At 46.4% G+C, this 27,195-nt stretch overlaps 1 protein-coding gene across 1 annotated transcript; it reads left to right on the plus strand.

Annotated features, from left to right (window-relative positions):
- Nucleotides 1-24,781, plus strand: LOC117668170 (major histocompatibility complex class I-related protein 1-like). Its single transcript, XM_087885330.1, has 8 exons — nucleotides 1-73; nucleotides 8,405-8,692; nucleotides 16,003-16,239; nucleotides 16,724-16,996; nucleotides 17,679-17,966; nucleotides 19,317-19,388; nucleotides 22,712-22,863; nucleotides 23,967-24,781. The coding sequence occupies exons 1-8, from the start codon at nucleotides 1-3 to the stop codon at nucleotides 24,288-24,290; spliced, it is 1,707 nt and encodes a 568-aa protein (XP_087741456.1). The 3' UTR covers nucleotides 24,291-24,781.
- The last annotated feature ends 2,414 nt before the right edge of the window (nucleotides 24,782-27,195 follow it).

Consider the following 27,195-nt stretch of genomic DNA (forward strand, 5'->3'; position numbering starts at 1 on the left):
ATGACCATAGTCGTCGATGTGAGCCCACACCTAGTTCAGGAAGAATGCAAGCTTATCTGGGTGTCCATCGAAGGTGGGTTTAATTGCTGTTGGAGCAGCTGGGTGGGGAGTGGAGGAGCGGGCGCAGGGGGCTGTGGTGGCACCAGAGCAGGAGCCCTTGGATCCAGCTGTGCCTGGGATAGTAAGCCCAACTGGGAGGCACCTGCCACCCCAGCTGGTGGTGTGGGTGGCCAGGCGGGCTGTCCACTCTATGGCATCTTGGTGGGCTTCACCACGGCTCTGGGCTTGACTGCTCTGATGGGACCGGGGGAGGACTGGGGGAAGGCTAGCTGCCTGAGCTGTTTTTTTTTTATTATTGAAGTTTTATAAAAGATACAAACATTTTCTCCCCCCTCCCACCCCTCCTCCCTCACCCCCTCCCACCCCCCCTTGCCCACCCACCCACCCACCCTTTCCCCCTCCCCCTTCCCCTCCATCCCCCTCCCTAGACTTCCCAGATCAAGCACAGGGTATAGACATTCACAAACATAAAACTAAAATATGTTAACAATTTGTTGACTTCAAATTCTCCCCAGGTCTTTAACTCCTTATAACTCAAAACACTATAAACATAAACTAAAGATTAAAAATGTTTCATTCATAAGCTATATGAAACTTCTTAGTCTGATACTTGTTTTGAATATAGTCAATCCATCTTCTCCATTCCGATATATATCTTTCGTTTGAGTGATCTTTAAGATATGATGAAATTTTCGCCATCTCTGCCAAATGCGCGACTTTTAATGTCCATTCCTCAATAGTAGGTGGATCTTCCTTCTTCCAATACTGTGCAACCAGTAGCCTAGCTGCTGTTATTAAATTTAAAACCAACTTAGTCTCTATTACAGTACAATCCATAACTATTCCCAACAAAAAAAACTGTGGTGTAAATTTAATCTTAATCTTGGTTAATCTTAACCAAGTTCTAATTATTCCTTCTTCTTTTAATTGTTCCATAGATTTTAGTTGTAATCTAACTCCTTCTTTATAAAGGAGTTCCTTATATGTAATCTTACCTTGTTTTGCTCCACATTTATATTCTCTATCGCGTGTCTGGGTACTGTCCATATTGGTAATTTATTGTTTAATTTGTATTGATACTTCTTCCAGGCACGCAATAAAGCATTCCTTAATATATGACTTTTAAAAGTCTTATCTACTTTCTTATCATACAATAAATAAGCATGCCAGCCGTAGACCAGATCATATCCTTCAATGTTTAATATCCTTTCCTCCGTTAAATTTATCCAATCAGTAACTGCTGAGAGGGCAGCGGCTTCGTAATACAGTCTTAAATTGGGCATTTTAAGTCCTCCTCTTTCTCTTGTATCTTGCATTATCTTTTGATTTACTTGCGGTTTCTTCGCTGCTCAAACAAACTTATTTATGCCCTTCTGCCATTCCTTCAAATTTTCATCTTTTTTAAGTATAGGTATCATTTGAAAAAGAAATAAAAACCTTGGTAAGACATTCATTTTTACTGCCGCTATCCTTCCCAGCAAAGACAATTGTAATTTTTTCCACTTTTCCATCTCTTTCTGTATTTTTTGCCACAACGGCTCATAATTATGCTGATATAGTTTCACATTTGTGGTCATGATATAAACCCCTAAATATTTAACCTTCTTTACTATCTCAAATCCTGTTACCCTTTCTTCTTTTTGGCTTCTAGTCATATTTTTAGCTATTATCTTTGTTTTAGCTGTATTTATTTTAAAACCAGATACTTGTCCATATGGGTTAATTATATCCATCAAGGCTGTAATCGATTGTGCTGGTTGGGCTAAGGTAACAACCAGGTCATTCGCAAATGCTCGTAGCTTATACTCATGCTGTCTAATTTTAATTCCCTTCATTGTATCTGTCCCACGTATTTTGCTCAATAAGATTTCCAGTGTCAAAATAAACAATAATGGAGACAAGGGACAACCTTGCCTTGTTCCTTTTTCTATATTAAAAATATCTGTTAAACCACCATTAATTATTATTTGCGCTGTTTGTTTCTGATATATTGCCTTAATAGATTGTATAAAATATTCTCCAAGTTGCATCCTTTCTGTTAATTTCAATAAAAAATGCCAATTCAATCTATCAAAGGCTTTCTCAGCATCCAGAAATACTAGCACTGCGGGGACCTGGTTGTTCCTCCCCAAATACTCTAGTAAGTTAACAATTTGCCTCACATTACTTTTCATTTGTCTACCATTTATGAAACCAGTTTGATCATGATGAATCATTTGCTGTATAACTGTCATTAATCTATTTGCTAATATTTTAGCAAAAATTTTATAATCTGTATTTAAAAGTGAAATCGGCCTATAGTTTTTTGGATCTGTATGATCTTGACCCTCTTTTGGGATCAAAGAAATAAAAGCTGTCTTCCAAGTTGGAGGCACCTCTCCTCCCTGATGTATATTGTTAAATAATTCCTTCACTGGTTCCACCATTTCCTCCTGTAAACTTTTATAATAAACAGCTGTCAAACCATCCGTCCCAGGAGCTTTACCCACTTTCAACTGCTTAATTGCAAACAAAATTTCCTCGGAAGTTATCAATTGATTTAAACTATCCCTCTGCTCTTTTGAGGTTGTATAAATGTTCTCTTTCTGCAAATATCTATCTGTATCTGTGTCTTGAATTTTATCACCAGTATACAGCCTTGAGTAAAACTCTAAAAAAGATTTTTAAATCAATTCTTGCTCATAAACCTCTTTACCCTTGTATTTTATTTTCTCTATAGTCCTTGATTTCTGCTTTTTCCTTAACAAATATGCTAACCATCTGCCAGGTTTATTAGCATTACAAAAAGTATTATGTTTAGCATATTGTAAATTAGTTGCCACTTGATCTGCTATTAACATGTTAAATTGACCTTTCAGTAAATTAATTGCCTCTTTAATTTTCTTATCTGTTGGATTAACTATCAAAGTTCGTTTTTGTTTTCTAATCTATTCTTCTAATTCCTTTTTTTCCCGTTTCTTCTGTACTTATTATTCAAATATATCAAAATACCTCGCATATATGCTTTACTTGCATCCCACACCATTTCCATCGATGTATCCTTTTGCATATTCATAACAAAAAATTCTTTCATAAATTTTTTACACTCTTTTACATTTTCTTCATATCTAAACAAATTATCGTTTAACCTCCTGAGCCCCTTTCCATACTCCAGTTCCATCCAGACTGGACTATGGTCTGTCAATGTTCTTGAACAAATCTTCGTATTCTTCACCCTAGAAAAGAGGTCGTTAGTAATTAGTATAAAATCAATCCTTGAAAAGGATTGATGTCTATCCGAAAAGAAAGTAAAATCTTTTTCTTCTGGGTTTCTTTCACACCAAATATCCCTCAACTCCCAATCATCCATCATCTCCAAAAACGATTTGGGCAATCTTGCTCTTGTTAAAACATTTTGCTTAGGTCCCTTCTTGTCCTTTTTAACATCCAAAACACCATTTCAATCACCCAGTAGGATACAAGTTTTGTATTCCCATTGTGTCAACTTTGAGTGTAAAAAATTATAAAAATTTTCCTGTTGTGGGTTCGGGGCATATACTCCAATTAAAAGTAATTTTTCTCCTTTTATTAAAAGTTCAATCGCTAAAAATCTTCCTTGATCACCTGCTTCAATTAATTTGGCAATTAAGTCTCTTTTCAAATATATAACTATACCGTTTTTCTTCTCTGGTGCTGCCGCTACATAATGTGTACCTAGTCTTGTGTTTGTTAAATATTTTTGATCTTGTATCCTAATATGAGTCTCTTGTAAGCAAATTACATCATTTTTAAATTGTTTAAGATAGTGAAATATTTTCCTCCTCTTCTGTGGAGAATTCAAACCATTAACATTCCAAGTTAAAAATCTAGTTCCCATCTTTGGGCCTCTGAAGCATTTGAAGCATTTGTTAATGATCTTGCCTCATTTGACCTTTAGGTCTGGCTCCTCCCACTGATTCTGTTTTTGTAGTTCCTTGAGTTGCCATCTGGAGTTGTTGCAGTCTTAATTCTTCCTTGCGTTTAGCTGTTGCTACTCTGATCTGTCTTTGATCCTTTGGTTCTTTAATATCAATTAAATCCAAATCTTGAACAGCAATCTGGATTTGTAGCAAATCTTCTTGACTGGTCGAAGCTCCCCCCTGGACTATTGTCATCAGCTCTTCTCTCTCTCCTTCCATTACTTCCTTCTTTCTTTTAACTTCTGGTGATTTTGGTGGCCCAGCCTTTAACACATTGGCATAGAAATCTCTTGCTTTCCATACTGTATTAAGCCGATATCTCTCACCCGAATAGTTCACCACTAGGCCGGCTGGCACTTCCCATCTATACTGTATTTGGCGTTTTCTCAGTTCATCCACCAGAAAGGCATAGTCCCTTCTGGCTCTCAACATTTTGGGGGGGATTTCTTTCATTGTCATCACCTCCTGGCCTTCCACTTGAAGCTTGTTTTTAAAGGTAGCCTGTAAAATTTCATTGTGTAGTCTCCTTGTGGTAAAGTATATTACAATGTCTCTTGGTAAATGTTTCTGTCTGGCCACCCACGAATTGACATGATATATCTTGTCAATCTGCCAGCCTAACTCCACTTTCTTTTCCCCCAACATCTGTGCCAATGCCTCTGACATCATCTCTTTCAAATTCTCTTGTTTGTTCTCCTTCACCCCTCTTATTCTTAGAGCAAATTCCATATCTCTGTATTGAATCATTGTTACATCAGCTTCAGCCCTTTCAATTTTATTCTGAGTCTCTCCTAATTTATTGTCCAAAATTTCCGTAGATTGCTTAATTTCTTCAACTTTATCATCCAAAATTTCAATGTGACCTGCCAAACCTTTAAATGCCAAGATTATATCAGCCCTAATTTCCTGATTCCGAACTGAAATCTCATCTGAAACAGACTGTATTTTTTCATTAGTTTCATTAATTTTTTTCATTAATCACAGTAGCAAGTTTATCCTGTGTAGCTTTTAGGGCTTCTTGTATCATTTCAAACGTTAAAATCTGTGGATCTGTTGGGGGAACAGAGGCTTGCATTCTAGAAGTGTGGGCTGGAGAGCTTCCGGCACTCCCAGTTCCTTTAATAGGAACAGTCTTTACAGGTTTTGAGGCCATTTTTCAGTTTAAGTTAATCTTTGTATTTTAATCAGAAGCCAAAAAGAAAAGTTCAACAAAGTCAAAAATTTTCCCAATCTTAAATTGATGTCTTAAAATCCTCCTTCTCTCAGTACAAAAGTTCTTTTCAAGCAAGAGGCTACCAGCGAAATGAAACTTTCCTTTAACTTTCACTTTCCACGCCCTTTCAAGCCTCAATTGCCATCTTGTTACAAATTGACTAATTTGTTATTTCTGAAGGAGGTAATAAACATTGGAATTAAGTTTGGATACTTGCAGTCTGACTTCTCCTGGCTTGTTCTGCCTGCAGCAATTTAGGATGTTGGAAATCCCTTCAGTTATTATTAGCAGAAGTGGTTGCAGCGTCTTGCTTCACTAATTAGCAGAGTTGTCCCAGGTCCGGAGCAGATTGACAGGCTTCTAGGGATCTCTCGCCGTTCGCGCCCCAGAATTTCTCCTTGGGCACTTGGGGAGCTCTACCTTCACCTGTCAGCTCTCCTCTCTCCCCTTTGCCCGGGGAGAAAGTTTCCAAGCCGCCAGACAGCTGTTTTTCGGCTGTTCTGGCAGCTTTTACGATGCCGGGGATCAGGCGCTCACGGAGGAGCGTCTGCGACGTGCGCGGAGCCAACCGGAAGTCCCTAGTTGCCTGAGCTGTTAAAGTGGGAACCTGGTCACATCGGGGAGGGAATGTCAAGGTCAACTGGCTCAGGATCACTCTTGTCTGTTTCGCCTTGCATGCTTGCCCCAGGCTTTCGAGGCTCATCCAGTCAAACCTCTTCAGTAGACCCTCTAAAGTTTGGCTGTGGACTGCCATCCAATATCTCCAGTCCCCAGTGTCAGATTCCACAGAACGCCCGCCCCCCAGCCAAACAATGTTTAGGTTTGAAGCTTTTATCTTCTCCAGCACTCACTGATCACCCAAGCAATAAATAATGCAAAGAAAGGATTGATAGAGCTAACATCCGGTGATACCCGCCACCTGTTCTGCCCCAGCTTCTGGAGGTTCTGAAGGCCCTGGCTGAATCCCTGCCTCTGGCACCACATCTTCTCCAGCCTCCTCATTGTCCCACTCGAGTGCCAGCTGCAGAGGCTGCTGGCGCAGCACCACACCAGCTTCCTCACTGTCAGAATCAGCTACTAGCTGCACAGGCTGCTGACAGGCCACAACACCACCTTTAAACAGTTCCCACTATCACACCCCCTCTCCTACATCCCTGCCCCTTCACCCAGTGCTCCCAAAAGTGCTGAGTCACTCTGAGTTGTTTTGCAGTTGTATGTTGTGCTTCTGAGGGTCGCCTGCTGCTGGAAACATTCTAAGGCCCTGTAAGGGGCTTGACAATGTCTGGCTGTTTGCAGCAAGGCTGCCTCCCCTGGGATTGGCCCCTGATGGTCTTTTCTCCCCCTCCCTGAATGGCAGCTCCGAGCTGAGCATGCCAGAGCTGACACCCTGACGCAGCCAGGTCTAATGGTCCTTTTGCTCTCCACTGTGGGATGGTGGTCACGGACTCCCTCGTCAGGGTCACTGGGAGGTCCTTCACTAGCTCCTGAACTGAACCACGGCATCTGAAGTCCTCCTCCGCTTAGTAAAGGTCTCTGGTGGTCAGCCATTTGGTGCGGACCTTAGACCTGGGCCCCGTTTCCGGCCTGGATGGCCTCCTGCAGCACTCTGCCAGCCAAAACGTTGTGGGGGGCCACTCATGGCCCTCCCATGCCCCATTTTTGCTAGCAGAGGCACCGTGGCCAATCCTTTGTTAGGCCAGCCCCGTGGGCCAGATCTAAGCACCGCACAGGCTGGATTTGGCCCACGGGCCTTGAGTTTGACACCCCTGCTCTATGCTGTTAAGATTTACCTCATGATGTTTTTATCCACTGTATATATTGATATAAAATATATTTATTTCTATAAAACTACAAGTTTGTGTCAGTGTCTCTGACTTCATTTGGACACCTGCTGCGCAATTCCCTGGCAAACCTCCACTTGAATGCCATGTCTTCTTTAAGTTGATTTGAAATGGTTACAAATTCATGAAACCTTTTATCTAATTTTTCATTTAAAACTTTAAAGTTAATATTTTTTAAAAACTTTCCAAGATGGCTTTAACATTAGAGTCATTTGGTTCTTATCTTTCTTTTAAATCTCTTTTTTAGGTACATTGTAGAAAATACATAATATGTCATGTCCAAAGTCCTTAATTTACTGTTACTTTAATTTTTAATATGATGGGAATCCTCTTATAGCCAAGCTTTCATGGTAGACTATAAATACCATATTTTTCGGAGTATAAGACGCACCTTAGTTTTTGGGAAGGTAAATAAGAAAAAAGCTGATTGGTGGGTGGATTGGCCTCCAGGAATGCCCCCAATCAACTGTTCCCAGAGGTGAATTTTAGCAACAGGTTAGTTGGTTGTGAGCTCTGTGCCTTGTTTTTTTTCTGCCTCTGAAACTTCTGAAATTCCATTGCCGAAAAGGCTTTTTTTCTGAAGCTCTGTTTGGAGGCTTTTTTTCTCAAGCTTCTTTCAAGGCTTTTTTTCTCAAGTTTCTTTAGAAGCTTTTTTTCTCAAGCTTCTTCAGAAGCTTTTTTTACTGATGCTTCTTTCAGAGGCTTTTATTCTGAAGGACTAGCTGTACTCTGTTTAATCTCCTTTCTTTGGTATTGGTATATAGATTAACCTCTTCCGAACTGTTGGTTATTGTGTCATTCTCCAGATTTGTTAGCTTAGTTTGGTTAGAGCCTTTACTGATTCTTCTTTTGTTGCTTGCCATATTATTTTAGATAAAATCCTTTCAGGGACTTTTTTTCTGAAGCTTCTTTCAGAGGCTTCTTTCAGCCTGTGAAATCTCCATTTGTGAGGCTGGGCAGGACTCGATACGGAGTATAAGATTTTCATCCTCTTTTTTGGGGGAAAAAAGTGCGTCTTATACTCTGAAAAATATGGTAATTCTTTCTCAAGGGCAAAGAGAAACTGTTCCCTAACAGAAGAAGCTGAATTAAAAGTCCTCACAATAGAGAGAGAGAGAGAGAGAAAGAAAAAAGGGAAAGTTCCCATTTTTTTGAAGTAAAAAAACAGAGCTATGTAAAAAGTAAAACGAAACATCAGAGTGCTTTTAAAAACTAATAAAATACAAAATTCTTACAATAAGGAGGAGAGGGAGGAGCGGGAGAGGATGGCCAAAGGAGGTCTTCCCACTTATTAAATCACCGTGATGGAAACTCTTGAAATCCTGAGAACTCAGGTGTTGCTGTTTCTGCAGAGCCTCCGGTGGGGAAATTGACTCGCAAGGTGGTGAATGACAGCCTGGAGACCTTCATCTGCCAGCCCTTTGGCTTCTACCCCAAGGAGATCCAGGCCACCTGGAGGAGGGACGGAGAGGTCTGCCAGAATGAGACCCTCCAAAGGAACGTGGCCCCCAACTCAGATGGGACCTATTATGTCTGCCTCAGCATTGAGATCGACCCCAAGGAGAGGCACCGTTTTAGGCGTCACCTGGAGCACGAGAGCTTGCTGGAGCCCCTGGTCTTGGCATGGGAAGAGAAAACAGGTGAGAGGCTCTGCATTTGTAATATGTCACCTCTTGGCGAGATGGGTGACATCCAAGGGAACATCCTGCATTTAGTGATGGTAGTGATTTTTGACAGGAGAGTTGGAACTCTTAAGTTGGAACTTAAGAGCAAGGCATGAAAATGTGATATGATACAATACAGTATGATATGATACTATATAGACAAAGGAGATATGGGAGATGTGATATGAAACATTGTAGAATGATCTGATGGGACGGCTTATACCAGGTCATTCAATGCCCCTTTCGGCAGACGAGGCTGGATCTTTGTCAGCCCAACAAAATACAGTAGAAAGCAATGTCAGCTACTTCAGTACTACTCGTTTTACAAAACTATGGTACTGTAACTATTGTAGTCTGGACATGCTTCAACCTTCCTCCATTTATCGTTATGTAAAGAAAGAAGGGATCTGTGGGACACCTGTACTTAAGCTGATTTCTTGGCTCAGGCCTAAGCACCGTTTATCTGACAGTGCCTGGGTTGTAGATCTTCCTTCTGTCCTTCAAGGCCATTTGCTCTGCCCTCCTCAGCCTCAGAGGGAAGGGAGGCTTCCTTCAGGTGGGGACACTGCCTGGAGGCCAGTTCAGGTTGGGAAATGCTTCCATTGCTCAGCATCTCCATGTCAGGGAAGTCGGCATCTGTCTAATCAGAACCATGTTTCTCTTTCTTTAGCTATAGTGTTATTTGGTTTTGTGGGAGCTGTGATTGTCATAATCAGATGGGCTTCATCATGGCCCCGGGCTTGACTTCTCTGATAGGACTGGGGGAGGGCTAGCTGCCTGAGCTGTTGAAGTGGGAACCATGGCATCTGAAGTCGTCCTCCGCTTGGTAAAGGTCTCTGGTGGTCAGCCATTTGGTGCGGACCTTCGACCTGGGCCCTGTTTCCGGCCTGGATGGCCTCCTGCAGCACTCTGCCAGCCAAAACAGGGTGTGGGGGCCGCTCATGGCCCTCCCGTGCCCCATTTTTGCTAGCAGAGGCACCGTGGCCAATCCTTTGCTAGGCCAGCCCCGTGGGCCAGATCTAAGAACCCCAGAGGCAGGATTTGGCCCACGGGCCTTGAGTTTGACACCCCTGCTCTATGCTGTTAAGATTTACCTCATGATGTTTTTGTCCACTGTATATATTGATATAAAATATATTTCTATAAAACTACAAGTTTGTGTCAGTGTCTCTGACTTCATTTGGACACCTGCTGCGCAATTCCCTGGCAAACCTCCACTTGAATGCCATGTCTTCTTTAAGTTTATTTATTTATTTATTGATTGATTGATTTTTAAATTTGTATACCGCCCTTCTCCCTGAGGACTCAGGGCGGTGAACAGCCAAGTAAAAGCATAAACTACAAACATTAAAATACAATTAAAAAGATATATATAAATTTGGCCCCATGATTAAAAACAATAACAGACAATTAAAAACATTTTAAAAAGTGTTAGGCCAGCCCGGCTTGCTGGAAAAAGAAGGTTTTAAGGGCACGGCGGAAGGCACTGAGGTCTTGCATTCTCCTTATCTCTGGGGGCAGCTGATTCCAGAGGGTAGGTGCCCCCACAGAGAAGGCCCTCCCCCTGGGGGTCACCAGCCTGCACTGTTTGGCTGATGGCACCCCAAGGAGGCCCTCTCTGTGGGAGCGCACGGGTCGATGGGAGGCTGTCGGTAGCAGCAGGCAGTCTCGAAGATAACTAGGTCCTATGCCATGGAGCGCTTTAAAGGTGATAACCAACACCTTGAAACGCACCCGGAAGACCACTGGGAGCCAGTTCAGCTCATGCAGGAGAGGTGTTGTATGGGAGCGCCATGCGGCTTCCGTGACTACCCGCGCGGCCGCATTCTGGACTAGTTGGAGCCTCCGGGTGCTCTTCAAGGGGAGCCCCATGTAGAGAGCATTGCAGTAGTCCAGGCAAGAGGTGACGAGGGCATGAGTGACTGTGCACAGGGAATCCCAATCAAGAAAGGGCCGCAACTGGCGAATCAGGCGAACCTGACAGAAGGTCCCCCTGGCTACAGCCGTCAGATGTTCCTCCAAGGACAGCTGCATATCCAGGAGGACTCCCAGATTGCGCGCCCTCTCCACGGGGGCCAAAGGCTCACCCCCGATAGTCAGTGATGGAGTCAACTGACTATATCGGGATGCCGGGAACTACAGCCACTCAGTCTTGGAAGGGTTGAGCTTGAGCCTGTTCCTCCCCATCCAGATCCGCACAGCCTCCAGGCACTTCACTTCAAGGGCATCATTGGGGTGGCCTGGGGTGGAGATGTACAGCTGGGTGTCATCAGCGTACTGATGGTACTTCACCCCAAAGCCACGGATGATCTCGCCCAGTGGCTTCACATAAATGTTGAACAGGAGGGGCCAGAGGACCGACCCCTGAGGCACTCCACATATAAGAGGCCTCGAGGTCAACCTCTGCCCTGCTGCCAACACGAACTGCGACCGGTCAGAGAGAAAGGAGGAGAACCATCGTAACACGGTGCCCCCCCATCCCCAACTCTTCCAATCGGTGCAACATGATACCATGGTCGATGGTATCAAAAGCCGCTGAGAGGTCTAACAGGGCCAGAACAGAGGAGCAACCCCTGTCCCGAGCCCTCCAGAGATCATTTACCAACGCGACCAATGCCGTTTCCATGCTGTGCCCGGGCCTGAAACCCGACTGGAACGGATCTAGATAAGACGTTGATTTGTTGTTTTGAAATGGTTACAAATTCATGAAACCTTTTATCTAATTTTTCATTTAAAACTTTAAAGTTAATATTTTTAAAAAACTTTCCAAGATGGCTTTAACATTAGAGCAGTGGTTCTCAACCTGTGTGTCGTGACCCCTTTGGGGGTCGAACAACCCTTTCACAGGGGTCGCCTAAGACAGTGGTCACCATCCAATGGTCCTTTGGTGGTCCGCGGAGAAATTTTCGTATTTTTGCAGGTGGTGCAATACGGAAAAAGGAGCACAGCCCTCGCCATCCGGAACGAATGGTGCTGTTGTGGCGGTGGGGGAGAGGGTGGCAGAAGCAGGAAGAAGTGGCGTTTGCGATGGCTGGAAGCTGCGGGAGCGAAGCACTACTTTCATTTGCATGGCAACAGCATTCCGCCTCAGTATATTTGTGTCAGCCAGTGGCGCAAGGCAGCCCTCCACTCCTGTCGCTTGGGACTCAAAGCGGTAAATGGCGTCTGATCCGGGGAGCAGCCAGATTTTGCTGTCTAATCCGGACGCCAGATCGGCCCCCTGCAAGCTCTCGTCTCTTGAGGAGTGCTCCCTGAAGCGGGGCTGGAAACTTTGGTCGGGCTCCTCAAGAGACGAGAGCTTGCAGGGGGGCGACCTGGTGTCTGCAATGGAGAGCAAAATCTGGCTTCTTCTCTCCGCTGTAAGTGCGGCATCAGGATTCCGCCTTGGTATATTTGAGGCACAAGGCAGCCCTCATCTCCTGATGCTTGGGACTCGGAGCGGTACATGGTGACTGGTCCAGGGAGCAGCCGGATTTTGCTCTCCATTGCGGCCCCATGCAAGCTCTGGTCTCTTGAGGAGAGCTCCCTGAAGTGGTGCGGGAAATTTTGGTTGGGCTCCTCGAGAGACGAGAGCTTGCAGGGGGCTGATCTGGCATCCGCAATGGAGAGCAAAATCCGGCTGCTCCCCGAACCAGATGCTTTTTACCGCTCCGAGTCCCAAGCGGCAGGAAACGAAGGCTGCTTTGCACCGCAAGTATACCAAGGCGGAATCCTGATGCCGCACTTACAGCAGAGAGAAGAAGCTGGATTTTGCTTTCCATTGCAGACACCAGATCATCCCCCTGCAAGCTCTCGTCTCTCGAGAAGCCCGACCAAAGGTTCCAGCGCCACTTCAGGGAGTGCTCCTCAAGAGACGAGAGCTTGCAGGGGGCCAATCTGGCATCTGCAATGGAGAGCAAAATCCAGCTGCTCCCCGGACCAGTCACCATTTACCGCTCTGAGTCCCAAGCCGCAGGAGGGCTGCCTTGCGCCGCAAATATACCAAGGCGGAATCCTGATGCCGCACTTTCAGCGGAGGGCTGCCTTGGCCACCGGCTGGTGCAAATATACCAAGGCGAATGCTCATGCCGTGCAAGTTCAAGTAGTGCTTTGCTCCCACACTTCTTCCGGCCCTCGGTCTCTCAGGGAGATGCTTGACTTCCTCTCAGCCCCAAGACACTGGCTGGCCCATGAGATGAGAGAGAGAGAATGAGAGAGAGAGAGAGAGAAAGAGAGAGAATCAGAATGAGACACAGAGAGAAAGAGACAAAGAATGGAAGAGAGAAAGAGAGAGAGAGAAAGAAAGAAAATCAGAATGAGACAGAGAAAGAGACAAAGAATGAAAGAGAAAGACAGAATGAAAGAGAGAGACTGAGAGAAAGAGACAGAGAGAATCAGAGAGAGTGAGAAAGAATGAGAGACAGAGAAAGAGACAGAGGATGAAAGAGAGAGAATCAGAGAGAGAATGAGAGAGAAAGAGACAAAATGAAAGAGAATCAGAATGAGAGAGAGAGTGGGGGAGAGAGCGAGAAAGAGGGGGAGAGAGAAAGAGAGATGGGGAGAGAGAGAAAGGGAGAGAGAAAGAATGAGAAAGAGAGAGGGGGAGAGAGAAAGAGAATGAGAGGGAGAGGGGGGGAGAGAGAAAGAAAATGAGAGAGAGAGAGAAAGAGAGAATGAGAGAGAAAGAGTGAGTGAGTGAGTGAGTGAGTGAGAGAGAGAGCGAGAGAGAGAGAGAGAGGAGGGAGAGTGCCTGAAGGACCCCATCCCGTCACTGGGAGTCCAGGTGCTTCAGCAAGCGGCGTACTGGATTCGTATTAGTGGTCCGCGAAATTTAAAATTATGAACTTGGTGGTCCCTGAGGTCCAAAAGGTTGGGGACCCCTGACCTAAGACCATCGGAAAACACATATTTTCGATGGTTTTAGGAATAACTTTATGGTTGGGGGTCACCACAACATGAGGAACTGTATTAAAGGGTCGCGGCATTAGGAAGGTTGAGAACCACTGCATTAGAGTCATTTGGTTCTTATCTTAAATCTCTTTTTAGGTACATTGTAGAAAATACATAGTATGTCATATCCAAAGTCCTTAATTTATTGTTACTTTAATTTTTAATATGATGGGATTCCTCTTATAGCCAAGCTTTCAGGGTAGACTATAAGTACCATATTTTTCGGAGTCTAAGATGCACCGGAGTATAAGACGTACCTTAGTTTTTGGGGAGGTAAATAAGAAAAAAGCTGATTGGTGGGTGGATAAGCCTTCAGGAATGCCCCCAATCAGCTGTTCCCAGAGGTGAATTTTAGCAACAGGTTAGTTCAGTGGTTCTCAACCTTCCTAATGCCGCGACCCTTTAATACAGTTCCTCATGTTGTGCTGACCCCCAACCATTAAATTATTCCTAAAACCATTGAAAATATGTGTTTTCTGATGGTCTTAGGCGACCCATATGAAAAGGTTGTTTGACCCCCAAAGGGGTCGCGACCCACAGGTTGAGAACCACTGGGTTAGTTGGTTGTGAGCTCTGTGCCTTGTTTTTTTTCTGCCTCTGAAACTTCTGAAATTCCATTGCCGAAAAGGCTTTTTTTCTGAAGCTCTGTTTGGAGGCTTTTTTTCTCAAGCTTCTTTCAAGGCTTTTTTTCTCAAGCTTCTTTTAAGGCTTTTTTTCTCAAGCTTCTTCAGAAGCTTTTTTTCTCAAGCTTCTTCAGAAGCTTTTTTTCCTGACGCTTCTTTCAGAGGCTTTTATTCTGAAGGACTAGCTGTACTCTGTTTAATCTCCTTTCTTTGGTATTGGTATATAGATTAACCTCTTCCGAACTGTTGGTTATTGTGTCATTCTCCAGATTTGTTAGCATAGTTTGGTTAGAGCCTTTACTGATTCTTCTTTTGTTGCTTGCCATATTATTTTAAATAAAATCCTTTCAGGGACTTTTTTTCTGAAGCTTCTTTCAGAGGCTTCTTTCAGCCTGTGAAATCTCCATTTGTGAGGCTGGGCGGGACTACATTCGGAGTATAAGATTTTCATCCTCTTTTTGGGGGGAAAAAGGTGCATCTTATACTCTGAAAAATACGGCAATTCTTTCTCAAGGGCAAAGAGAAACTGTTCCCTAACAGAAGAAGCTGAATTAAAAGTCCCCACAATAGAAAGAGAGAGAGAGAAAGAAAGAAAAAAGGGAAAGTTCCCATCTTTTGAAGTAAAAAAACAGAGATATGTACAAAAGTAAAACGAAACATCAGAGTGCTTTTAAAAACTAATAAAATACAAAATTCTTACAATAAGAATCCAGTATAAATCAGATCCAATTACTATCACTACAAAAGGAAAAAATCTCTCATGCTGTTGGCTTCCTTGCAGCAAAAGTGAAAGTCCAAAAATAAAGTCCTTTTATTTTTAAGTCCAAAATAAAAGAATGAATGTTCACAATTGTGATTCAACATGAATATAAGACTGCATCAGCCTGCAGCCAGACTATTTAACAATTGAAAAAGTTAATTAAAACAACAACAACATGTGATGTTAAAAATGCAAAAGATGGAAACTGACCACAATGACTACCCTTACTGAGAATTGCAATTCTCCAGATTCTCTTCCCAGACATATATACAGTCATCCAAAGGTCAGCGTGGATTATTCCTAGTTGCTCCTGTTCAAAACTTAGGGAAGGGGCTGCCAAAGAACTGGCTTTGGCAGAAAAGTCAGCTGATTGTCAACAGAAGAAAAAAAAGTCACCCCCACAATTCAACATGCCATTTTCTAGAAGTTTCCAATTCTGAGTGAATTTCTGAGCAAGGAGTGAAAGTCAAAACAGAATGCTCTGAATTCTGTTCTCCTCCTTCGAATCCTCCCCACTCCTACCAGGACAAAGGCTGAGCTTCCCTCCAGTCCAGCTCCCTCCTGATCAGAAAAGTCCCCCCCTCCCCCGAAGGACTGTGACCAAGAGTGGGCTCTTCTGGGTGTGGTGCAGCTTCCAGGAGCAGGAAGTCTCCACACTCAGGTGAAACTCCAAGCAGCTCCTGTCCTGCTGTCCTTCAGGCCATGGGCATGTAGGGTCCAATGGGGTCAGGCACAGAAACAGTTGTGAGGGCCCTGAGGGTGCCCTCACCTGATGTGGCCATGTCCAGCCATTTCCAAAGTCAACCAAGAGTTGCTAGGGTCTCCTTTGGCCACTTTCCAGTGTGACTGAAATCATCCAAAGTATAGCAGACAGTTGGTCTTCTGTTTGGGAGCTGCTTTTCATGATAGCATTGAGGGAGGAGCTGCAGATACAGACCCTCCTAATTCTGTCCTTCACCCTCTTCCCCTTCCAGGCTCCTCCAGGCACTCTTTGCGTTATTCCTACCTGAAGGTGTCAGAGCCCAGCCAGGGACTGCCCCAGTTCCTCTCCGTGATCTACCTGGATGGTCAGCCCATTGCTCGATATGACATCCTCAACAGGAAGATGGTTTCTCTGGTGCCCTGGATGGAGGCGGTGGAGTTGAAGACACCTGAGAGGATGTTCAGAAGTGACTTGGAGCAGTTATCAAATTTCAACCCCCAGACTGGAGGTGAGCAGAGGCAGAACTGCCTTCAAGCCCTGAATTCTCCTTCAAATCTCACTTTCCCACATCTTCTCACTTGGGTTATTGGGAAAAAAGACAAGCAGGCAAAGAATAGAAAGTGAGAGGCTGGGATCTTGGGGGGTTGAGATGAGCCCCATCCCAGGAAAGGACAATATTGTTTCTGCCTTTGACCACCAATGGCTGTAAAGAACATGAGGATGGGAGATGCTTTCCTGCAAAGGAAACCGCCTCCCCTTCCCAAGATCTTCTCTCTCATGGTCTTCATGATCTTCTAGCTCCATATCAAAAGGACTAAGTGTAGCCCCAGATCACAGAAAAGACCTCCTGCCATTGAAAGAAAGAGGGGAGGCAAGACCCATTTTCGCTCCCCTGATGGGATGGGGGGAAGTAAACACTTCAATCATTTGAGTGGGGGGTGGTCTCTAGGGAGACGAACTCTGGACAATTCCACCCCCTCTGTGTATTTCAGAGCTTCACATCTGGCAGGGGAGTGTGGGCTGTGAGCTCTGGGAAGATGGGAGCAAAGGAGGGTTCTTGCAGTACAGCTACAACGGGATGGACTTCATCAGCTTCAACAAGGAGACCCTCAGATGGGTGGCAGTTCAGCCCCAGGCCCAGAAGGTCAAGGAGAAGTGGAAGAACCTAAGGTTGTCTAAGAGAAACAAAGTCTTCCTGGAGAAGACCTGCATGGAGTGGCTGCAGAAATACCTGTCCTACCAGAAGGAGGCTCTGAAGAAGACTGGTGAGTGGCCAAACGTTGTGCATTTTTTTTGTAGGCTCTCTCCCCATCCCCTCATGTTTTCTTATCTTTTATTAGATTTTATTAGATTAGATTTATATACCGCTCTTCTCCTTTCGGACTCCTTTCTGCCCTAACTGGGAATTTATCAAAATGAACTAGGGACATTTATCAAAACACAATAGGAAAAATAATATCCAGGCCCTCAGCCCCCCAAAACGAAGTTCTTCAAAAAAAGGAAAGGAGAGGAAAGGGGAGGGGAGGGGAGGGCAGGGGAGGGGGGAATGGAAAAGGAAACCAAACCAAACCAGCAAGATATCAGGGCTGAGATCCAGTTCCATTTTCTTGAGGAAATCTAATTCTTACATCCTGCATTTGGGGCAGAACCTAAAGATGATGTTCTTCCCAATTTCCATCTGAAACAACTTGAACAAATTCAGTTTAGGATGTCAAAATGGAATCAAAGCTCAAGCATTACAATCATTTTGGTCCGAGTGAGACTATTATCCCAAAGTCTACGTGTCCCTTTCAAAAATGAATCTAAAGAGTTCCATATCCCAGAGGAGAGAGAGAGGAGAAGGAGGAGAGGGAGAGGATGGCCAAAGGAGATCTTCCCACTTAGTAAATCACCTTGACGGAAACTCTTGAAATCCTGAGAACTCAGGTGTTATTGCTGTTTCTGCAGAGCCTCCGGTGGGGAAATTGACTCGCAAGGTGGTGAATGACAGCCCGGAGGTCCTCATCTGCCAGGCCTTTGGCTTCTACCCCAAGGAGATCCAGGCCACCTGGAGGAGGGACGGAGAGGTCTGCCAGAATGAGACCCTCCATAGGAACGTGGCCCCCAACTCAGACGGGACCTATTATGTCCGGCTCAGCATTGAGATCGACCCCAAGGAGAGGCACCATTTTAGGTGTCACCTGGAGCACGAGGGCTTGCCGGAGCCCCTGGTCTTGGCATGGGAAGAGAAAACAGGTGAGAGGCTCTGCATTTGCAATATGTCACCTCTTGGCGAGATGGGTGACATCCAAGGGAACATCCTTTGTTTAGTGATGGTAGTGATTTTTGACAGGAGAGTTGGAACTCTTAAGTTGGAACTTAAGAGCAAGGCATGAAAATGTGATACGATACAATACAGTATGATATGATACTATATAGACAAAGGAGATGTGGGAGATGTGATATGAAACATTGTAGAATGATCTGATGGGATGGCTTATACCAGGTCATTCATTGCCCCTTTCGGCAGACGAGGCTGGATCTTTGTCAGCCCAACAAGATACTTGTACATTACTATTGTAATGCTCTCTACATGGGGCTCCCCTTGAAGAGCACTCGGAGGCTCCAACTGGTCCAGAATGCGGCCGCGCAGGTGGTTATGGGCGCAACTTGTTGTGCCCGTGTGACACCCCTCCTGCGCGAGCTGCACTGGCTCCCAGTGGTCTTCCGGGTGCGATTCAAGGTGCAAGTTACCACCTTTAAAGTGCTCCATGGCATTGGACCCGGGTATCTTCGAGACCGTCTTCTGCCACCAGTAGCCTCCCACCGGCCAGTCCGCTCCCACAGAGAGGGTCTCCTCAGGGTGCCATCGGCCAAGTTATGTCGGCTGGCGACACCCAGGGGGAGTGCCTTCTCTGTGGGAGCCCCAGCCCTATGGAATGAACTGCCCCCGGAAATACGTAAGATCTCTGATCTCCGGGTGTTTCGTTTCGCATTGAAGACCCTGTTGTTCCGCCAGGCCGGGCTATCAACATAATGATTTTAAATTGGGGTATTTTAAATTTTGGGGGTTTTAAACCGGCCAAATCTATTTAATTATTTTAATTTTTAATCATTGTTGTGTCTTGTGTTTTTAAATTGGCTGTACACCGCCCTGAGTCCTTCGGGAGAAGGGCGGTATAGAAATAAAATTATTATTATTAAATTATTATTATTATACAGTAGAAAGCAATGTCAGCTACTTCAGTACTACTCTTTTTACAAAACTATGGTACTGTAGCTATTGTAGTCTGGACATGCTTCAACCTTCCTCCATTTATCATTATGTAAAGAAAGAAGGGATCTGTGGGACACCTGTACTTAAGCTGATTTCTTGGCTCAGGCCTAAGCACCGTTTATCTGACAGTGCCTGGGTTGTAGATCTTCCTTCTGCCCTTCAAGGCCATTTGCTCTGCCCTCTTCAGCCTCAGAGGGAAGGGAGGCTTCCTTCAGGTGGAGACACTGCCTGGAGGCCAGTTCAGGTTGGGAAATGTTTCCATTGCTCAGCATCTCCATGTCAGGGAAGTCGGCATCTGTCTAATCAGAACCATGTTTCTCTTTCTTTAGCTATAATGACACTTGGTTTAGTGGGAGCTGTGATTATCATAATCTCAGCTGTTCTGATTCTCTTCCTGATCGGTAAGTGAAACGCATCTATTGACCCCAAGCTCTGTGTCTTTTTGTGTTGATTGTTCTGGTGTGATGGGAGAGAGCCTCCCTGGCATTTGCAGCCAGGATCTCCACAAAACCTTTCCCCACAATTCTCATTTTGAAGGAGAATTAAAAAGGAAGAAGAAACTATGCAGCCATTTTTTCCCATTTCCTGTAAATCTCAGAATGTTCATCCTTGCTGTTGTTTGGGAGGGAGCCTCTTTGAGCTCTATAGACTTTCTTCAGAGGAGCAAATACAGAATATCAGGGGGTCAGGAATCCAAGAAAAGTCTAATAAATAATCTCTAAAATGCCAGAAAAGCCATAAACTTGCCCAGTGTCTTCTCACCTGGCAAGAAGGATTTTCAGGAAAGCTCTGGTGGAAGGTGGGGGTCATGGAGTGAGGGGACCCATGTTTTCTGCCCTTGCTTGCAATCACACTTGGGAACAGACAACTGCAGAGGGGAAGGTCCAGCGGTGGAAGGAGCTTCTGCTTGCTTGGCTCAGAGCAAGAGACGCGAGATGTAGGAAGTGTTCCCTCAATTGAGCTTCGCCAAGTGTGGCCCAATAACATCCAGGTCATTTTGTCAGCAACAAGGCGGAAGTGCTTTGCCACTTCTCTCCTCTAGGATGGGCCTTCTGACTTGCTTGCAATTGGTCTTGCTTGCTGGGCCAGTCTCAGATGAAAGTGCTAAGCCACTTAGGCCTTGCTTAGCTTTTCAAGATCAGACAAGGTCGCTGGTACTTGGATCTTGCTGGGTTGGGACTGGGGTTTTGGAGTAGAAATCAAACCAAATGTTGCGAGAGTTGGATTAAGAACTACCATGTCTGGAATATATGGGGACTACAATCTGTCTTGTACCAATTCCCAGAAGTTTAACATCCTTGCTTAAAAGTAAGTGATGGTGGCCAAGGTTCTATCAGGAAAGATCGGGATTGGGGTTTTGGAGTAGAAACCAAAACACACATGGGGGAGCGACCCCTTGCAAGGTCGTGCTGATGATTTTGTGCATCATCTGCACGATAAAGTTGCTCAAATTCGGGAAGGCTTGGACTCTGACTGGGTAGGTACAGGCGGGTTGTCCGAGGTGTGTTTTGAGACTGTTATCTGGGATGAGTTTGACCCTGTGACTCCTGAGGACGTGGACAGGATGCTGGGGAGGTTGAACGCAACCACATGTTTATTGGACCCGTGTCCCTCCTGGTTGGTGCTGGCTACCCGGAAGGTTACACGAGGCTGGCTCCAGAGGATTATAAACGCTTCCTTGAGTGAGGGGTTCTTGCCTCCCGCCTTGAAAGAGGCGGTGGTGAGGCCCCTCCTCAAGAAGCCCTCTCTGGACCCAGCTGTTTTGGCAAACTATCGTCCAGTTTCCAACCTTCGCTTCTTGGCGAAGGTTGTTGAGAGTGTGGTTGCACGACAGTTCCCGCAGTATCTGGATGAAACCATCTATCTAGATCCGTTCCAGTCCAGCTTCAGGTCCGGGTACAGCACGGAAACGGCATTGGTCGCGTTGGTTGATGATCTCTGGAGGGCTCGAGACAGAGGTTGCTCCTCTGTTCTGGTCCTATTTAGACCTCTCAGCGGCTTTTGATACCATCGACCATGGTATCATGCTGCGCCGGTTGGAAGGGTTGGGAGTGGGGGGCACTGTCTTACGGTGGTTCCCCTCCTATCTCTCTGACCGGTCGCAGTCTGTGTTGGCTGGGGGGCAGAGGTCGACCTCAAGGCACTTGGTTTGTGGGGTGCCACAAGGGTCGGTCCTCTCGCCTCTCCTGTTCAACATTTATGTGAAGCCGCTGGGCGAGATCATCCATGGTTTTGGGGTGCAGTGCCATCTGTATGCTGATGACACCCAGCTGTACATCTCCACCCCAGACCACCCCAATGATGCCCTTGAAGTGATGTCCTGGAGGCCGTGCGGGTCTGGATGGGGAGGAACAGGCTTTGGCTCACCCCTTCCAAGACTGAGTGGCTGTGGCTGCCGGCGTCCCGATATAGTCAGCTGGTGCCATCGCTGACTATTGGGGGCGAGACATTGGCCCCCACGGAGAGGTCGTGTAATTGGATGTCCTCCTGGACACACGGCTGTCTTTAGAAGAGCATATGACGCTGTGGCCAGGGGGGCTTTCTATCAGGTTCGCCTGATACGCCAGTTGCGCCCCTTTCTGGATCAGGACTCCTTATGCACAGTCACTCATGCCCTCGTTACTTCCTGCCTGGACTACTGCGACGCTCTCTACATGGGGCTCCCCTTGAGGAGCACTCGGAGGCTCCAACTGGTGCAGAATGCGGCCGCGTGGGTACTTATGGGGGCGACATGGCGCTCCCACGTGACACCTCTCCTGCGCGAGCTGCATTGGCTTCCAGTAGTCTTCCGAGTGCACTTCAAGGTGTTGCTTCTCATCTTCAAAGCGCTCCATGGCTTAGGACCCGGTTACTTACGAGACCACCTTCTGCCTCCGATGACCTCCCACCGGCCAACACGCTCCCACAGAGAGGGCCTCCTCAGGGTGCCGTCTGTCAGGCAATGTCGGCTGGCGAACCCCCCGGGGAAGAGCCTTCTCTGTGGGGGCACCCGCCCTCTGGAATGAGCTACCCTCAGGGATACGACTAATCCCGGACCTCCGGACCTTCTGGACTTTTTTTATTTCAGCAAGCTGGGCTGGGTTAAAAATCTTTTCATTGGGGAATTTTATGGGCAAAGGGGTTTTAAATTGGAGAAGCCAAAGATAATTTAATTTCGTTTTAATGTATTTTAATATTTGTATTGTGTGTTTTTAATTTTGGCTGTTCACCGCCCCGAGTCCTTCGGGAGAGGGGGCGGTATAAATATTAAATAAATAAATAAATAAATAAATAAATAAATAAATAAATAAATAAATAACTCTGTCTTATCCCAATGACAGAATTCCCAGAGGTGTAGCATCATTGAATAAAAGTCACTGATCATTTAGTAGAAAACCCCTATTGGGAACAGTCCTGCTGGCCACCTTGGAATGGCTTCACTGGTGGTGGAGAAACAGGACTCCGTTGTCCTATAGGAGCTCTAATAGGAACACGGACAGTTTCAACTCGATTATTTCTTAATACTCCCAAGAATGTCCCTTCCACTTCCCCGTGGTCAGCACCTCTACTGGTAGGCAGCCAATAATTTTGCCTTTCATCCATAATAAGTAAATTAAGATGCTGAGTTATAATCCAGGCAGTTTTATCACCTGGGCCCTTTGGGCTCTTCAGCTTAAATCCATCTCAGGCAGGAGCTACTGCCCCAGAAATAAACTAGCCATCTTCTCTCTTTGCCTTCTATAAGGCTGCTGGCTGTACTACAGGAAAAAACTCCGTCAGGCAACGACAACTCACCCTGAGGATATTCCTTTACAAAAACTTTGTCCTTCCTCTCCTTATGGCACTGAAGATGAGATTCGATCAACGGCAATGCTCCCATCCAAAATGACATTTGAGGTGAGCCTCACTATTGCTGAAGTCTATTTAAGAGACAAAACTTGGGGCTTTTTTTTTTTTATTTATTTGATTTATATGCCACCCTTCTCCGGAGACTCAGGGTGGCTTACAATGCGTTAAGCAATAGCCTTCATCCTTTTGTATATTTATACAAAGTCAGCTTATTGCCCCCACAAACTGGGTCCTCATTTCACCTACCTTAGAAAGGATGGAAGGCTGAGTCAACCTTGAGCCTTGGCGAGATTCGAACCCTGCAGTAATTGCAGGCAGCTGGTCTTAATAAGCTTAATAACAGGGTGCCTTAAACCCCTGTACTACCAAGGCTTGAAGAATACCTGAGAACCGGTGGTGAAATCCAAATTTTTATACTATCAATTCTGTGGGCGTGGTTTGGTGGGCATGGTGTGGCTTGGTAGGCGTGGCTTGATGGGCATGGCAGAGGAAGGATACTGCAAAATCCCCATTCCTTCCCCACTCCTGGGGGGAGGATACTGCAAAATCTCCATTCCCACCCCACTCTGGGCCAGCCAGAGGTGGTATTTGCCGGTTTTCCGAACTATTCAAAATTTCCACTACTGGTTCTCCAGAACCTGTCAGAACCTGCTGGATTTCATCCCTGCTGAGAACCAACATCTTCAGGATTGTTGGGGTTGAAAATTCATCCTGAAAGTCTTCCCAAGATAGCCATGGAGGGATGGTGGCATGTCTGGGGCTCCTGTGGGGTTCAGCCCCACCTCTTGGGGACCCTCCGATCGACTGCTCTACAAGAGAAAATCAGTCAAAGCTCAGCTTCTCTGGTCCTCCAGCTCCAAGGAAGGAGACTGAGACAGGAAAGGGTCTGGGAGTAGGAAGGGGGGCATCCTGGGAAAATGGGGAATTTCTGTCCAGGAAGGAGAGGAGGAGAAAGAGACGGTGAGCTGGAAAAACATGGGGGAGGTGCTCTAGGATAAAGGCTTCTTGATCATGAGCTGGAGGTATAAGAGAGACAAGAGCAAGGAAACACTGGGGGGAATAGTGATCACCTCTTCCTAGAAGATCCCTCTCTCAAGAGGGATCTGTTTGTATGGAAGGGCAGTGCAAATCTTTCTCTTCTTTGGTTCCAGGGTTGCTGTGGGCAGAATAGACAACTAAGGGAAGAAGAGAAAACACCTCTGAAGGCTTCATCGGATGCCTATCCAGACAATATGGAAGAGCCAGCCATGGAGACTTCAGAGTGCGGCCCAGAAGAACATCTTGAAGATGCTGAAGCCACCAAGCAAGGAATGGAGGGGCTGGAGGAAGAAGGGAGTCCAGATCCTTCAGAGGAACAAGCGGATGAGCACCTGGCTGGAGAGGAAAGGGGAGAGATGCAGCTGGAAGGGCTCACAGATCCAGCCAGAAGCCCAGGATGGAGAAGAATTGCAGCTGCAGCTGATCAGGAAGGATGAGGAGGAACTGCCTCCTCCACCATAGGACTGAACAGAGAGAGGCACAATGGAGGTCAGTGAGGTTACTCGCAAGGAGGCAGCCTCTTTCCTCCTAAGGAGCTACACCAGCACATGCCTTCTTAGTCCAACATTTGGGCAATGCAGTGTCAGAAACAACCACACATTTTCCTAACATGCAGGTACTATAACTCTGTGACTGCTGTTCACATGACTTTGGATCTGTGCTTCATGTTGCCTCCATTTGGACTTTGGACCTGCTTCTCAGACTTTGGACTTTGGCTTGGATTTGGAATTCTGAATTATGCATGAATTTTTGTGCCCCATTGGCACATAAGGCAGCCTTCACTTCCTGCCACTTCAGGCTGGAGTCTCCCTGCATGTGCGAATGCTCCCGGCTCAGCCACAGTTGGCCAGGGAGTTACGAGAGGGTGGGGGAGGAGGAGGACGTTCGCCCAAAGGGTGGGGGGAAAGACACACACACACATACTGAAGTGGTTCGGGAATAACGAGAGGCACAACCAAGCTTAGGAAGAGGGCCCTCTTCCGATTAGCGGAGAGCCCTTGCATGTCGCTGGCTTCGAGCGAGCATTCGAACCTCGTCAGGTACGAGACCCATTTTTCGCGGGTCGAATCAAAAGGCTTGGGCGGAACGTAGGCAGACATGTTCGGTATGCCTCCTGTAGTTCGCCTCGTCGCCTAGCTGAAGCTCGTGGTCTCACTGGTTCGCTTCTTGTGACCTCAATCCCATCCTCGTCGCCAATGAAGTGGTTCGGGAATAACGAGAGGCACAACCAAGCTAGTGACAACAGCTCTTTAATTTACAGTGAGACTTCAGCAAAAACTCAGAGGCTGCAGCCCTCCTTATATACAATCCTGGAGGGACTGTCAGCCAATCAGAAACATAGGCAGGTTTGAAACTCCCGCTTAAAAGTATCAATACATAACACCCTTCCCTTCCCAGAAGGCACTAACATTCAAATATTTACATAAGTACACACAAAATCTCGCAGGTGCCCAGGCCGAGTTCTCGTCCTAGTTGACCTGCGCAGTTCAGTGTTTGGTGGGGCATCGAGCTGGTCGGAGGGACTTTCTGTCTCTCCCGGCTCCGCCAATGGAACCTCCTGGATTTTGTCCGGGGCATGGTTATCCCCGGTTGGGAGTGGCGACTCGCTGGGGCAGCGCTGGAACCAGGGCTTGTCAGCTAAGTATTCTCGCGAACCCGGGCTTGAGTTAGCTGTTTTGGGAAAGTTGTTATAGTTAGGCTCGGAGATGTCTAAATTGATGTTTGCTTCGCCGACTACCCTTTTTCTCAGCTGGTCTATGTGGCGCTTCCAGAGTCTGTCTACCCCTACGTCTACCGTATAAGATTTCGGGCCCGTTATGCCCACTATGGTTCCTGCAACCCATAGAGGTCCGCTGGCATAGTTGCGAGCGAACACCGGGGACCCAACCTGAAACTGTCTTAGTCCAGAGGTCTCTCCCTTGAAATTTTCGTGCGAGTAGTTAGGATGAAGCCTATCTAACACGCACCGAAGCTTCCTGCCCATGAGGAGCTCTGCTGGGCTTCTCCCTGTGGCTGTGCTTGGTGTGGCATGCTGGACAGCTAAGAATTGGTCTATCCTGGCCTGCCAGTCCCCGTTATCTAGTTTGGATAGGGCCTCTTTGGCCGTTCTTACAAAACGTTCGGCCAATCCGTTAGAAGCCGGGTGGAACGGGGCCGATAGGGCATGGCGGATGCCCAGTCCGGCCAAGTAACCCTCGAACAGGGTTGCTGTGAATTGAGGGCCGTTGTCAGATACTAGAGTATCCGGTAGGCCATGTGTGGCAAATAGCTTGCGAAGGGCTTTAATGACTGCCTCGGCTGTGGTAGAGGGCATTAGAATTATTTCGAGCCATTTCGAAAAGGCATCAACTACAATTAAAAATGTTTGCCCATGGAAGGGTCCAGCGAAATCAACATGGATCCTCCCCCATGGCCCTTTTGGTTTCTCCCACTCTCGGATGGGCGGTACTGGGGGATCGGGGCGAGACTCCTGGCAGGGTCTGCACTTCCCCACCCACTCAGAGATAACTTGGTCCATGTTGGGCCACCATACATAACTGCGGGCTAAACTTTTCATTCTGACAATGCCTGGATGCCCTTCGTGCAGCAATTCTAAGACCCTTGTTCGTAGTTTCGTTGGCACTACCACCCTGTCACCCCACAACAAACAACCACCTTGCGTAAACAGTTCATTTCGTTTGTTTACAAAACCTTGGTAGTCCCCCCCGTCCACCTTGACCGGCCACCCTTTCAGCACCCACCCCATCACAGTGCGAATGATCGGGTCCCTGGCTGAGGCTTTTGCCACTTCGGCAGAGGAAATAGGTCCCAAAGTTAATGTGTCCAATAGAAGGACGGAGGCCTCTGGTGTTGGATTGGTCAGTAAGTCAGGTAGGGGGCAGCGGCTGAGGGCATCCGCGTGACCCAGGGTCCGTCCGGGTCGATGTACAAGCTGATATGAATAGGCCGAAAGAAAAATAGCCCATCTAGTCAAACGTGGGGAAAGAGCAGCGGGGGTGGGCCTGTCGCCTGCCAAGAGTCCTAGCAAGGGCCGGTGATCAGTCACAAGTTCGAATTGCCGGCCATAAAGGTATTCGTGGAACTTTTTAACCCCCGCAATTGCAGCCAGAGCCTCTCTGTCCAATTGACTATAGTTCCGCTCTGCGCTTGACAGAGTGCGAGAGTAAAACGCAATGGGCGCCTCTAGGCCGTTCGGCAGTCTATGGCCTAGGACGGCACCAACTCCTACGGGGGAGGCGTCACAAACCAATACAAGCGGTAGCGCCGCGTTGTATTGGATTAGGAAACTGTCTTCCGATAGAAGTCTCTTTACAGCCTCAAATGCGGCTGCTTGTGGTTTCC

The sequence above is a fragment of the Pantherophis guttatus genome, chromosome 2 (assembly GCF_059756535.1).
Source record: "Pantherophis guttatus breed Tessera chromosome 2, ASM5975653v1, whole genome shotgun sequence".
Taxonomy (NCBI): Eukaryota; Metazoa; Chordata; class Lepidosauria; order Squamata; family Colubridae; genus Pantherophis; species Pantherophis guttatus.